The following is a 15,911-nucleotide window of genomic DNA, read 5'->3' as shown; positions in this document are numbered from 1 at the left end:
CCCCTCTGCCGCTGAGGGTGTACCAACTGTACCTACCTGACCCTGTGGGACCCCTGAGTATATGCCCAGAACCTTAACTTCACCAGTAGAGTACTCACCTGGAAACCGGTAACTCACTTACCTGCCTTTGGATAACATTGACTGGTTTGACTCGAAAAATCTTTTAAGTGTGAAGTTTTGAAAACGTCAAATATTCCTATAAAATCAGCCGAATTCCCAATTCTGAAGTACTCACCTGTGATCAGGAGAGAAGCCAGTACTGTACCTTGTAGCCCAGTACTGAACCGCAAAAGTAATCCTAACAGGGTTCACTAGTAACCTGAATTTTCTCCATAGGAATCCATTGTCTGCTTTTCTGTGAAATTTCTTCTGTCTACTTTAGAAAACTTGAAATATTCCTTAAAAATTGTACCATCCATTGAAACGTAATTACTTACCTGTCTTAAGTAGAGATCCCAGTGCTGGACCTAGGAGCCCAGTCCCGGATTACAAAAGTAACGAGAACATACTTTACCTGTAACCTGAATTTTCTCCCATTGGATAACATTGCCAGAGTTTCACTGAAAAGTTTCTAAGTGTGAACTTTTAAAATACCTTTTTACTCCTTAAAAATCATTGCAATAACCAAAACGTTTTTACTAAACTGTTTTCAGCTTAGACCCAAGACTGAATCTAGGATCCAGTCCTGGGACTACAAAAGTAATCTAGAAAGTAATAACCTACATTTATGTAGAAAAACCCCTTGAGCTCAATGATAAAGTGTGTTTAGAATTGTGTTGCCTACTGCAACCCCTGTACCTATTGTGGTTACAGAGTTTATTGCCTTTCTGCAAAGTACTCATCTGAGATTTCTCATATTGAGAAAAATATATTTTGATACCTGTTGGTTCTAAAAATAAAACACCTATATCTTTTGATATAAAAACAATTGGCCTGGAGTTTTGTCTTTGAGTGTGTGAAACCTTTTGCTGACTGAGTGTGTACAACAAATGCTTTACACTGTCCTCTGGTACTGCCTTACTGCTCGACCAAGCTTCCACTTTTGAGAGTAAGGTCTGCCCTGACTTTAACCTCTGTTATACTTCTGGGGATTGTGGACTCTATACACTCAAGATCGTCACCGTCAAAATACATGTGTATGTTGATTGTAAAGCTTGTTGGAAGGCAGGCAGAATATTTTGGGTTTTGTCAGAAATTACCTTGAAGAGAGTTAGCCTGTAAGAGCCAGGTGGTGGCTCCTCTGCATGCTGTGGCTTAAAGTTCAGAATATTGGAACCAACGGTATCACACCAATCATATCAGAAGCTGGTTGCTCACCGTTGAATTATAAAATCTTACTGTTTCAAATAATGTTCTAACTCCATTATCCCTGATGCTCCTTTCTGAGATGTTGATATCTCAGCCTATCTGCACCTTGGGATCCAACACATTTTAGTAAATAAAGCACCAGAGGATACCTGATCTGGGGTTCTCATTGTGAAATCTATGCTGTGACACAAGGCTAATAATCCATCACGACCCAGCAAAAAGGGAACTTTGAGCCCTGTGATTGGGTAAATTGGCCACCTAAAGGATGCCTCTTGCCCGACACCAAAGAGGTATTTTTTGTATACCCCTTACTGAGTCATTCCCATAGCACATGAGTCCCCTTCTTTTGAGATGCACTACAATTTCCATGCATTGCTGGGGGAGGGAGTGCTGAATCATAAAATGAAAGAAATGCATGTAGTTGTAGCAGTGTGTGCTGAAACCTGCAAAGTACATGGAGGGGCCCCCTCCCTCTGACCCACCACCTCCCACTTATGCGGAGGAGGCCCCCTGGAGCTCGGCGCCCCCACACCTCGGGGGCTTATGTTATGCCACAGAATTGTAGCTGTAAGCAGAGAAGACCGAATACAAGTGAAGAAGAATCGGTGCAGGCATTGAGAAGGAACCAGAAAGATTTCAGTTTGGACAGGTATACTTAAGCCAGATTCAACATGATCTTGCTGCAGTGTCAGGCGTCGGACGCATCAGGGCGGTCCCGTGCCCCTTCAGAATGCTTCACTACATTGAGATACAGTCTGCAATGGAGGACTGTAACTTTATTTTCAAATCTTAATTCTTTTTGTTCAAGCTGTATCCTATATATGGTCAGATGGAGGTCAGGTGGAGCCTCTCACCTGACTTCCTCACCCATCAGGCCATCCGGTGAAACAAAGATACACTCAGCTTATCATTTCACAAGTTCTCAAAAGATAAGGTGAGATTTCTAAATGTTTTTAACTTTCTCAAGCTCTGCCTATGGAAGATGTTGGTTTATATTTGCTCTGAATGAAGGCTGAATATGTCTGCGATATGATACAAATATTGACCATTTATATACCGCCCAATATAATTTTAATATTTAGGTCCTTAATAATAGGTGCTTATTACTACCCAACCAAACCCATTTTATCAACTTTGAATAATGACAGGTTGAGGTAAAACCTACAAAGAATCAGACATACACCTGGCAGATTACATGCATCTATTTTCAGGGATGCAAGACGTACTGTTTTTAAACCAGTGTTGTAAATTGTAATCTGGACATAGAACAGGGTCTTCCTAAACTCCATCGAGTTATCCTATATAGAATACAAAGATGTGACCCACTTTTTGCATGCACTGCAGCAGATGCATTAATTCTCTGAGCTATTTATGGTGATAAAAACCTTTGACCAGAGATTACACAAAGATCTCACCAGTAGATGCATTAACCACCAAAGTTATCTGCAGTAGCGGCTGGTGTCCAATAAAAGTGGTGAGGCAGCGCAGGGTCAGTAGCAAACAAACAAACAAAACAAAAATAACCCACTTACCTGATGTTCGATGTGCTTCTTCTTGCCGTTCTTCAGCTCCCCTGGGCACAGGCTCCCAGACTCCCCTGCAGTCAATCCTGACGCTGCTCTCACTATAAAAGCAGAGTCAGGATTGGGAGGATTGCACTGGTTTCCTAAGACGGACGGCCAAACCGTCATGCACACTGACAGCAGTGCCCAACACTTCCCATCCCCCTGCTGCAGTGCTATGGCCCCGCCCACAAGACTCAGACGGATGAAAAATAAAATGATAATCATTTTATTTTTCTTCTGTCTCTGCAGGCAGGTGGGGTAGGCGCCTCCGCCAAGGCGGAGGAGCCACCGCCATGGCAAAGCAGCCACCGTTGGTTATCTGGCCGCTTGATCTTGTTACACTGAACCTCGCTGGATATTTATATATTTCATCTGAAGGTTCTTTAACCTCCTAGGCTATCTTAAAATGCAAGGTGCACAAAACAGGATGGGAGGATGCTTGCAACAAGTCTATCCACTGGCAATGGTTCTAGGTAGTGTTCCAACCCATTGTTCTTTTGCCCACCATGCCACCTCAGTTTGGACCCAGCTATATACAAATCAGTCTTGACACTGCTCCAGTAGGACCAGTCCAGCCTGAACTGTCAGGCCAGGTCCTTTCTGAACCGGAATGCAGACAAACCAGGACCTGTTTCGCTCATCACCTTTCGTGTGTTTGATATCTTAAACGGCTATCTGATTGTAATCATTGGCGTTAGAAAGCTCTAATCACATTTTTCCCTGTCGCCCAATTTCTTTGGGGTAGAGTTTCTAAAAGACAATGCATATGTATTGGCAGGCGATAAACTGTTGACGTTGACTCCACTAGTAATAATGCAGCCCGGATGGTTTTTCCCATGTGCTGACTCCTTCCCCACTTTGTTGGTTCCTAGAATACATTTTACAATTTCTCCGCTTTTAGAAATGGGGGTCTCTAGTAGCCAATGGTTTGCACCTTTGTCCGAATAGGGACCCTTCTTTCTAGTCAGGATAAGGGGGATATACTACTGAAATGACCTCTGCTCACCCCCTTGGTAGCTTGGCATGAGCAGTCAGGCTTATCTCAGAGGCGGTGCTGAAAACAACAGAATACAACAGTTCTGGCCAACTGTGTCTGCGCAGACTGGCTTTAGTTTCAGCAGACTCATAAACAGTACCTTTGGTTCTGGCTGACCGCATCAGTGCGGGCCAGTCGTGGCAACCGTTGCGGTTGCGATGTGAAGTGAAGCGGTGCCGTGTGCTGTGCCTTCAAGTTGCGGTGCAGGCAGCATCTCAGTGACAGTCGTCTAGCGGCTGCGGTGGGACCAGGGCTGCAGCACGGAATGAGGCAGTGCTCGTTCCGGTGCGGACAGGTCCCAGTGCAAGGGACAGTGCGGTTAATGGGAGCTGGCATCCGTCAGCCCAGACTGAGGTGTAGGACAGGGGAGTGCATCATGTAACTTACGAGCGGTGACCCCAAACCACGGTGCGGTCACAGGTGTCGCGGTCTGTGGGCAGCGATGTTGTCGGATGAGACCTGGCCGGCGCAGTGAAGCGAGGCAGTGTGGAAAGCGGTGCACACAGATTGTGGTGCAAGCAGTGGCTTAGTGGCGGCAGCGGTCGTCGTCGTTAGTGAAACCAGAGTAGTGGTGCAAAGTACGCCGATGCCCTCTGCTGTGCCTTCAGGACATGGCGCCTCCAGCGGTGTCAGTGATGGTGTCGGCTGCTTTGCCCCTATGTGGCAACTGAAACCACGGTTCCAGAGACAATACCTGGAGGTAGGTGAAGTCTTTGCTGTCCCTGAGACTTCGTGAACAGGAGGTAAGCTCTATTTCAAGCCCTTGGAGAAACTCAGCAACAAGTGAAGAAAGTTCGGTCCAGTCCTTTCACTGTCCAAGGCAGAAGCAGCAAATACAGGCCAACCCAACAAACCACAGCCCTGACTCATCCAGGAAAGGCAGGGTGTAGTGTATGGTTATTGTTAGTAATGACGCGCGTACGTTCACGCGCGTCATTCACAACAATAAACATTTTGTTATTGTTTGAATGTGTAATTGTCTCGTGTTGAGTTTGCGTGAGGTGTGTATGTAAGTTGGTGCCGCGAGTCAGTATGTTGTTCTTTGAATATTGAAGAGTGCATGCATGTTTGTGCCGCGTGTGTGAGTCGCGTGTGTAGTATTGTTTCTTGAATAAAGACGCGTTGGTTAAATAGAGTTGCCGTGCAGTTAAACGGTATTCAAGATTATACGCTGTGGCTGCAAGTACTTCATTAAAAGCTCTTCTTACCGGATTAACTTATTTGCCTCTTGGAAAGCTCATTTTCCTCTTTATTACACTGGCGACGATCGGGAATACGTTTCCATACGTGCAACGAGTACATTTTTCAAGAGTTTTTCCATTTTTTTCAACAAATTGTTCCCATTGGCTGTTACACTTGGGAAATTTTACACCAGCACCTTCTATTGGATGCCCTTCAACGTTTCTGATTGGATTATACTAAATGGATTAATAAAAGCTCTTTTCATTGGCTATTTCCTTGGCATCATCTTCAAAAAAAAAAAAACAAAAAAAAAAAACGAACACTTTATTTCTTCAGTTTACTGTGGATTACCAACAACTGGAACATAATTGATTGGAGAAGCATTTACAAAGAAGAAATTAACCGTAAGTGACATCTGTGATTCGCACACACTATTGTGAGTCACAAATAATTCTATTATAATTATTTCTTTTCATTTTTTTATCTTTTATCCTTATTAACCATGACTGGGATTCAAACCCCTCCTTTATTCTTAGCTAGCAAAGGTGATCCTCCTATTGAATGGGACATTTGGGAACCTATGTTTTTAGCATATGTTGATGTTTTAGAGGAAGGAGAATGTGAAGCAGAAAGGAAACTAGCCTTATTAAAGCACTGTCTTGGTGGAATAGCTCTTAAAGAATTCAAAAGTCTTCCTCCGTTAAGCGACACTTCTAATTTAAATGTATACCAAATTGCTACCAGGCAATTGGCCATTAGATATGGGAAAAAGATTAATATGGTTATGGAAAGATTTAAATGTTACTCAAGAAAACAGCAAGCAGACGAGTCTATTGACAACTATGTATCTGCATTGAGAGCATTAGCGGTCACTTGCGACTTTGAACACATTAATTATGACCAAGTTTTAAGAGATCAGATCCTTATGTGTACTAATAACAAGAAAATACAACAAAGACTATGGACGACTTCAGACATGACTTTAAACGCAGCAATTGAAATTGCAAAATCAATAGAACACTCAGAAAAATTTGTAGATGAAATACGTTCACAGAATAACAGTAAATCTGATATTTTAATTATAAACAAAGAAAATGAGAAATTTAAAGACTCAGGGAAATATGGGAAATATACTAACACAAGGAATGATAACCAGTATAAAAATGAATACAGAAATAGATGGCAAAAACCTGATCAGAGAACAAATACATGGCAAAGATCTGATCAAAGGATGAATATGTGGCAAAAACCTGATGCAAGAACTTATAATATGTACTGTTTCAGATGTGGTAGTAATTTTCATTTAGGGAACTCAAAATTGTGTCCAGCTTTAGACAAAGTTTGTTCAAGATGTGAAAAAAAGGGGCATTTTTCAAAAGTTTGCAGATCAGCACCAAGGAAAGTCAGTTTAGTACAAGACCAAGAACAAGAAAATTCAAGTGATTGTGAATTTGATGTGAATACCATAATGTGTATAACTAAAGAACAAAAAGTAAGGAAGTTTCCTTCGTGTTTTATCACTATTAATGGAGTCTCTACCAAAGTATTTGTTGACTCTTGCTCATGGTACACGGTTCTACCTAACGTCTTGTTCAAAGCCAACTGGCCTAATATCAAACTAATATCACCAGATGTCACACCAAGTGGATATACGGGACATAAATTGCAACTCATTGGATATTTCATTGCTGAACTGAAATTTAAAAACTACTCTGCACATGGGAAAGTGTATATAACGGAATCTGGTGATTCATTATTGAGTTGGCCACATGCTGATCAATTAGGTATGAAACTTGATCCTAGTGTTGATCCACCTGTCTATGCTATTGACTCTGCACAAAGTAAAACTGGAGAAGATTTGATTTCAAAAATTAAAGAAGAATTTCCCAAATTATTTTGTGATGTCCTGGGCAAATATAAAGGATTTGAACATCGGATAAAAGTACATGCAAATGCTTTACCTGTCCGCCATAAAGTAAGGAATGTGCCTCTTTCTTACAGAGGAAAGTTAAAAGAAATTCTTGATGACATGTGCAAAAAGAATATTATAGAACCCATCGAATCATCCCCATGGGTTTCTCCCATTGTAATTTCGATCAAATCTGGGGGAGATCTTCGTGTATGCATAGATTTACGCAGTTTGAACAATGCAATTTGTGTAGACTCACACCCTTTGCCCAATCTTCACGAAATGGTTTCTACTCTTAACAATGCCAAGTTTTTTTCATGTTTAGATCTAGCAAGTGCGTATCATCAAGTGGTCTTGCATGAGGATTCAAAAGATTTGACTGCCTTTATTACTCCTGAAGGACTATATAGATTTTGCAGGATGCCTTTTGGGTTAGCAAGTGCAGCTGCAGTTTTCCAAAGACTGATGAAAGAGACACTGGATGGATTAACTGGGGCAATCGCATTCCAGGATGATATTTTAGTCTTCGGAAAAGACATAATTGAACATGACAAACATTTATTTAAAGTATTGAACGCCTTATCGGAGAAGGGTTTAACATTACGCGCATCCAAGTGCAAATTTAGGAGAGATGAAGTAGAAAATCTTGGACATTGTATTAGTGCTAATGGCATTAGACCTAAGAACTCACATTTGGAAAACATCAGCAAAGCTCCTATTCCTCAAAACAAGGAACAGTTAGTTGCATTTTTAGGTCTTGTTGAATTCTATGCAAAATGTATCCAAAATTATGCAAGTGTAATTGAACCTTTCAGGATGCTCTTGAAGAAGAATGCAAAATTTGAATGGACAGAAACTATGACTGGAACTTTCAATGCTGTGAAGTCAATGATTACCAAGGCACCTTGTCTTAAACCATTTGTAATTGGCAGGAAATGTATAGTGACAGTAGATGCAAGTAGTTGTGGGTTGGGTGCTGTACTGATTCAAGAGGAATGGGGTAAAGAACGGATTGTTTCATATGCCTCAAGAACGTTGAGAGAGTCTGAACGTCATTATTCGGTGATTGAAAGAGAACTTCTGGCATGTGTTTGGGGTGCTGAACATTTCCGACCCTTCTTATGGGGAACGAAATTCACCATTAAAACCGATCACAAGCCTTTGGTACATATACTATCACCAGGTGGAGGACGCACTCTTTCTTCAAGATTGGCCAGATTATCATCAAGGTTGCAAAATTTTCAGTATTCCTTAGAATATATTCCTGGGAAATCGAGTGTTCATGCAGATTGTATGTCAAGGCTCCCATTACCATGCAGAGATTCTGATGTGATTGATAAAGATGAATGCGAAGTAGCATATGTTTATAATGATGTTAATTTAGTGTTTGGTGAAAGTTCAATAGTAGAAGAGGAGACATGGAATGAGGAAATGAACAAAGCCTTAGAACTCACAAAAGTTAAGGAATATGTGTTGGGAGGTTGGCCTGAAGGAAAGAACTTTACAGGTGGTTTAATGAGTTATCACATGATTAAGGATGAATTAGCCATAGAAAATGGGATATTGTTAAGGAATGATAAATTTATTCCACCTTTCGGTCTCAGAATTTTTTTTTTAGATTTGGCTCATGTTGGGCATTTTGGGATATCAGTCACTAGAAGACGGTTGAAGAATAATTTCTGGTGGCCGGGTATTGATTATTTTGTTGAGCAACAGGTGAAATTGTGTGAGTTATGTGCCAACAGTGACAAAACAGCTAAGGCCTTGCCCAGTGTACCACAACCTGTTGGTTTACCAGCATCACCATGGAATAAAATTGGGATTGATATTATTGGACCATTCGGTGTTTTACCACAACAACATTCCTTTGGTATAGTACTTATAGATTACTTTTCAAAATGGCCAGAGATAAAAACAGTCAAGGAAGTTACTAGTGATACTATTATACAGTTTATGGATGAAATTTTCTGCAGGGAGGGTATTCCCCAGGAGGTAGTGACGGATAATGGTCCGCAGTTTGTTAGTAGACAAATGGAAAAGTATTTTAATAGATGTGGCATTTTTCACAGAAGAATAGCAGTATTCCATCCTGAGGCCAATGGTCAAATAGAAAGATTCAATAGAGTTGTCAAGGAAGCTATCCAACTAGCTGTCAAAGGTGGATTGTGCTGGAACAAAGCTTTACAGTCCATGTTATTATCTTATAGGACTACTCCTAATGCAATTACTTTACTATCTCCTTTTGAAATGTTAAGAGGGCGTAAACCCAGCACTAATTTAGTTCCTTGGTGGTTAAAGAATAAGGATAGCAATCGTATTGAATTTGCAGAAGTGGACTTTGAGGAGATTCGCAGGAAAGTTGACACTTATAAGGAAAAGATGAGGAAAGAATTATCAAGAGATAGAACAAGGAGTTGTGTGCCTGTTCGTGTCGGTGATTTTGTGAGGTTGAAAAAAGGCAGTTATGTACATAAAGGGTTGGCAAAGTGGTCTGATCCTGTTAAAGTTGTTGAGGTGTTTAAGAATGCTGTTAGGGTGACTGATGGTAGTGTGTGGCATTTCAGCAGAGTCTCAAAATATAATAGTAGCAAGGAATTTTCTGAAAATGTTTCATCAAATGCTGCTTTGAATGAAGATGATTCATTCAATGTATTTCTGGATGTTGATGCTAATGACTCAAAGTCATCTGAGTTATCTATTGACAATGAATTACCTACTGTTTCCACTGATTGTGATTCACAAGAATTGCTGAGGAGTTCAAGATGTCGCAAAATTCCTTCAAGGTTCAATGACTTTGTTCTTTCTTAAAAAAAAAAAAAAAAAAAAGAGGGAGGTGTGTAGTGTATGGTTATTGTTAGTAATGACGCGCGTACGTTCACGCGCGTCATTCACAACAATAAACATTTTGTTATTGTTTGAATGTGTAATTGTCTCGTGTTGAGTTTGCGTGAGGTGTGTATGTAAGTTGGTGCCGCGAGTCAGTATGTTGTTCTTTGAATGTTGAAGAGTGCATGCATGTTTGTGCCGCGTGTGTGAGTCGCGTGTGTAGTATTGTTTCTTGAATAAAGACGCGTTGGTTAAATAGAGTTGCCGTGCAGTTAAACGGTATTCAAGATTATACGCTGTGGCTGCAAGTACTTCATTAAAAGCTCTTCTTACCGGATTAACTTATTTGCCTCTTGGAAAGCTCATTTTCCTCTTTATTACACAGGGCACAATTCAACCCCCTTCAGTGGCTATCTCCAGTGAATGCTCATCCCCAGCCCCTGTCACTCCAAAGCCAAACAGTCAATCCACAGTCCAGCAGAGGCACACAGGATGGCTCAGCAAGAAAATACCCACTTTCTAAAAGTGGTATTTTCAAACACACAACATAAAAATCATCTTTACTTAAAGATGCCTTTTATCATTCTGAGTTCAGGCATACTAACCTCCATTTCTCCATCTCGTCCCAATGGGAAGTTATATTTGTAAGATGTTACAAAGAACCTCCCATTCTCTCCTATGGGACAGCTAGCCTTTCAGTAGGGAAAAACGAAATACACTGAATTTCACTATCAGTACATGTCCTACCTTTTACATACAATGCGCAGCGTCCCATTGGTAATGGGAGCACACGGGCAATGCCCAAGGGGCCGGTATCTAAATTCCAGGTGTGGGCTGCTTTTTTGAGCAGCCTGGGGGGCGAATTGGGCGGTTTCTGCGTTGTTCAATGCTGCCAGCGGCCTAGTGGGTGCCTGAGTGGCCTTTCTGGGGATAGATGGGCATCCATTACCTTCCTTTTATTAACGGGCAGAGGTGTCACTCCCTTTCTCTCCTGGGCTGGCCCATTAATGTGTGCATATTGAGCGGGGGCAGGGGGCCTGAGCAAAAATGTCCTCACTTGTTTTCAGGTGTGTTTCACCAGTGTAAACTTATTTGTGCATTTTTTTTTATTCCCCCCCCCCCCCCACCCCCACTTTTTAAATAAAATTTCACCAAAGTGTTTTGTGGAAAGGCATATGCAAATGTGGGCCACTTTTTGTTAGTGTGACCGGGCCGATTTTTAATCTCAATCCAACCCTGACAATGCACAATTCCCACAGGGGTACCTTCGGCCAACCTCACGGGTGACTCACTTGTAATAAAAGGAAAGGTTAGGGCCTTGCAAGTGGGTGTACATGCTAGGTCGACATGGCAGTAGAGACTGTGAGCAGACACTGCAGTGGCAAGCCTGAGAATTCTTTAAAAGGCTGCTTGTGTGGGTGACACAATCAGTGCTGCAGGCCCACTAGCAGCATTTGATTAACAGGCCCTGGCACACCTGGCACACTTTACTAGGGACTTAACAGTAAATCAGATAAGCCAATCATGAAAACACTAATCTATTATATAAATTACATGGAGAGCATATGCACTTTAGCACTGATTAGCAGTGGTAAAGTGCCTAGAGTCCTAAAACTAACAAACATATAACGAAACAGAGGAGGCCAAATAGCAAAAAGAATGTGGGTAACCCCGTTGTAAAAGCCAAGCCTAACATCCGCAATAAGAACTACAGTAAAACAGCAGAGTGGAAACAATATCAAAACAGTATTTCAAAACCAGTGCCTTAAACTGGTCGTTAATTGAAAAAAACATTATTATTTTTTTAATGATCATCAACATCTTCTATAATATTCTTTAAAAAAAAGGCGGCAAACCAGTCGGACGTCCACCTGCAGTTATTTGCATGTTTGGAATGTCCGAGTGAATGGGCGGTAGTGGGGCGCGCGGGCGGGACGCGGAAAGCTTTGTGTCTGTTGCCAGGAGACGCTCACAGGCAGTGAGGGAAGCAGAGAGCAGGCACGTCTCACCGGCGCTGCGAATGACAACACTTGAGGAAACTCCGCTCACGTCGAATGTGTTTTTAAGTTTCAGCTGAGTTCATACACTTTGGGTTTGTCCCGCGAAAACCGGACTTCATCCAAAATATATAAAAGTATTCGGTCTGAAGGTGAGCAACAGTGCGTCTGAACAAAAGCGCCTGCTTTCCCATCGCAAGCTTGAAGGTGTTTGCTTTTTGTTACCATCTGAACATGAAGCTATTGGGAGTGGTGTCAACGGGCGCGTAGTTATCTAAAGGGCTTTAAGTGGGTTGAAAAAACTGTGTGTGGGGGGTAGGGGGCGGGGAGGGGGGTCTCTCAAAGGTCCTTAACCTATGTAATTAAGGGAGAGGCTTAAAACGCCCGACTGACACATTGCTGCTTCTATCATTGCATCCAGCTATATAATACAACAAGCAACATCACACCTACAACATGCCACTACTATTGGCTTTGTCAGTGCTTGTTAGTTACATAAGACAAATAACCAAGAACTATGGTTTCGTTGTATTTAATATTGAAAATGCTTCAGTTCTGAAATGGTGAGAGCTTAAAGTACTGTAACATCTCTTTGAAGTTACATCAAAGGCGGTGATAACTGCACTTGCTTTTTATAACTGCCGGTGCTGAGTACCGGCAAGACCCGGCCCACTTAAAGCCAGCCCTCGTTATCTATCAATAGTCTAACAGGGTGACTGGCACCGTGGCCCAGAGACCCGATGGCCCAACTGAGCTCTAGTTATTGCTGTGTTTTTCTAACTAAATAACAGTTGGGGCAGTGTGAGCTTTTCCTTTCTTGCACTATGGCCAGTGAACACTTGCGACGCCACGTCAATGTGCAAAAAGTACTTTGTAAAATGAAATAAACCTCTAGCTTGAATTTCAGCATTTGTCATGTAACGTTCTATGCTTTCCCTTGCAGTCATATTAAGCGTTCCATCTCCAAAGCTAAATAAAACAATGCTGTTGCGGAGGTGAAACAAACCGCTGAGGAGAGGGGGGTGTCCAACAAGTGCACCGAAAGAGCACGCGGATTATTGGGAAAGTGAAAACAGCATGAGCACGCCCCACCTTTCCCTCCAATCCGAAAGTGGAGCCAGTCTAAAAAATAACCCACCCAGTACGGAAAGCGACCAAGAAACCCAACATGCACCACCTGAACACATTGAAAACAGACTCGGCATTGAGGATGTTGAGAAAATTCAAAAGCTTTTTATGGTAAGTAGGAAACAATGGCCTAACACGGTTTATCATTCAAATACTCCGCTGACAATAGTGCTATGTTATTCACTTTTTTTTATAGCGCCAACCTCCATTGATATGGTATCGTAGCGTATTGTCTAGCTGCGGGCCAGTCAGTTCCTGTGGTTTTCTGAAGGCCACCAATTGATTTGTTAGAATAGATATTGTGATGCTAAAAAGTGTTGTCGCATAGCTGGACCGCTGAAAATAGGCCTTGTGGTCCCTCTGTGCAGTCTAAAATACCCAGGGGAGGAGTAAACGCAAAGAAAGCTGTGATTTAGCCAATGCAAAACACTGTTCATTGTCAACAACAATTGAAAAACAACTCAGATCTTCAAAATACACATGAGAGGTAACCTGCATTTGAGTATTCAGTTCTGGCTATCAATACTGCTAGACGAATTCATGTTTTTTTAATCCCTTTCTGATTATGGGTTTACAGATAACGATTTCGCCAGCTCCCTTTAGCCTTTACACAAACCTTCTGATCCTCGTGTTGCATTTAAGATTGAGGATTTGAGGTTCCCCTGGTGGCACTTTAGCCAAAGGAAAACGTCTCCCAACACCATGCAATATCTGCAGTAGTGAGGAAACTTAATTGGAATACAAACCATTTTTTAAATGAATGCAACACCAAAAATACTAACCACCCACAATAAAAACAAGATGCACTCTCTCTTGATGTTCCCTACAATTTCGATGGACGGTCTTCCCACATCTCTGACCATTCATGCGACACTGCATGTTTTGTGACAGTGCCTTGAAGTGGACAGTTCTGACTCATGATGCACGTTTTGTGTTCATGACCATACTCCTTTATAGCCTCGCCGAAGTAAGACTCAAGACTACAACTCATTGCCTTTTCAAATAATTCCCAGAGAGGTGAAACTGTGCCACCCACAGTCCTCTATGTACGTCCACATTTGAAATGTCTTCCTGCAGGATTTCTGAGGGGTCTTTGTAGCCTCCATTACTGTCTAACCAGGGCTTTAAGAGGGATAAAAAAAAAAAACCCTGGGGGGAGGGGGCTCATAAAGGGGCGTGGCCAATGTAATTAAGGGCGTGGCTTAAAACACATAAGCTACAAATCTGTGCTTAGCATAGTGTGCCGCCCGATTTGTATTTTGCTGTTTCTGTCATTGCATCCAGATATATGATACAACAAGTAACATCATAACTACAAGAAGTCAGGACTATTGGCTTTGTCAATGGTTGTTAGTTGCATAAGATAAATCAGCAACAACTATGGCTTGTATATAATATTGAAAAAGCTTCCATTTAAAGCCCTGGTGACACCACAACAGTGTTACTGCTCCTGAGTTTCAAAAAGAGAAGGGAAATCCTGAGAGAAAATGACTCTCTTTAACTCCTTGCGTGCTCATGATGAGCTCAGCTCGTCATGAGGCACAGTGGCCGTGTGCTGATGACGAGCTGAGCTCGTCATGACACGCGCGGCGCTCACACGTGGGGCTAATTCCCCCCCCCTGTGCTGAGCGTTCTGAAAAACGGCTGTGGTCATCAGCACAGCGCCACCATGCAGCGTGATGAGCCGAGCTCGTCACAAGCACCATGGCGCTGCGCGTGCCCCCTATCCTTTGCATAGATCTAACTTGGAAAATCTTCTCATTCCCGTCAAACAGCTAATCATGTCATCTAGGTGTGGCCCAGGATGGCGTTCTCTTTCGATGGCGGTGTTGGGGATTCTCATGTCCACACATATTCTTATTTGTGTGCTGTCCTTTTTTGGTACGGCAACTATTGGGGACACCCATGGTGTGGGCCCCTCCGCCGGCTCTATGATGTCTTGCTCTAGTAGTGCCTTTATTTCTTCTTCTACCTGTGGCTGTAGGTGAATCGGTACCCTCCTGTGGTGTTGGGCGACAGGCCTGACCGACTCGTTTATGTGTAGGGTGATCTGTCATCCTTTCAGTTTTCCCAGTCCTTTTGTTAAATTCGGGTACTCTTTTAGGATGCTTCTTTGGTCAGACACATGGTATGTCATCTGTAATAGGCCCATGATCTTCGCTGTGACATTGCTCAGTAGACACGGTGCGGGGATATCTCCTCGTAGTACATGAATTTCCTCTGTGACTGTCTTACCCTTGTGCGTCATGGTGTCCGTGAACTTTCCCATGTTTGTCACTGGATTTTGTGCACCCCAAGTGAATACTCGTACGTTTGATGGTTGCAGGGGTGGCTTTCTCTTCATTTTATCGTATTCAGTGGCGCACATGATGTTGCATGTGGCCCCGCTGTCTAGCACAAATTCTGCTTGGTGTGGCCCTACTTCAATGGTCACCCGGTCTGTCTTCTTTATTGACTGCTTGTCCACCAGTCTGATGTGTTCTTCCTTGTGGTCATCGTCTGTGGACATGAGGTATAAGCGTTCTACCCTCTCTGGTATTTCTTCGTCTTCATCTCCTGACTCTAGGGATGAGCTCCTTGTGGTGGCTTCCATGTGACGCACATGTCTGTTAGTGGGTATTCTTTGTCTCCCTGGCCTGCCCCTTTCATTTTTGAATTGCATTCCTTGGCACATGGTGGCGAAATGGTTACTTTTATTGCATTTTCGACATATTTGACCAAACGCTGGGCATGTTCCTCGATGTGGAAATTCCAGGCCGCACCTGTAGCACTGGGACTCTTGTTTTCTTGTCGCCTGATCCTTCGACCCTTTCTTCCAGCTTCCAGTTCTATTCTTGTCTGTCATTCTGTGTACTTGCTCCTCTCGTCGGTCCATCTGTCTTGCGTGTGCCATTGCTCGTGCCTCTGCTCTCGCCAAATCCAGGATCCTTTCTAGTGTGGTTGGTTCTTTCAGTATTCTC

At 42.5% G+C, this 15,911-nt stretch overlaps 1 protein-coding gene across 1 annotated transcript in view; it reads left to right on the top strand.

Moving 5' to 3' along the window:
- Positions 1-11,814: 11,814 nt before the first annotated feature.
- Positions 11,815-15,911, top strand: part of WDR49 (WD repeat domain 49) — a 676,266-nt gene continuing 672,169 nt past the window's right edge. The window contains exons 1-2 of the mRNA XM_078668100.1: positions 11,815-11,975; positions 12,767-13,062. Coding sequence (XP_078524226.1) covers positions 12,901-13,062 — 162 coding nt within the window. The 5' untranslated portion in view covers positions 11,815-11,975; positions 12,767-12,900. The remainder of the gene's footprint in view (positions 11,976-12,766; positions 13,063-15,911) is intronic.

The sequence above is a fragment of the Lissotriton helveticus genome, chromosome 11 (genome assembly GCF_964261635.1).
Source record: "Lissotriton helveticus chromosome 11, aLisHel1.1, whole genome shotgun sequence".
Lineage (NCBI taxonomy): Eukaryota > Metazoa > Chordata > Amphibia > Caudata > Salamandridae > Lissotriton > Lissotriton helveticus.
Note: the sequence above shows the minus strand (reverse complement) of the source record. Positions and strands in the feature narration are given on the sequence as shown.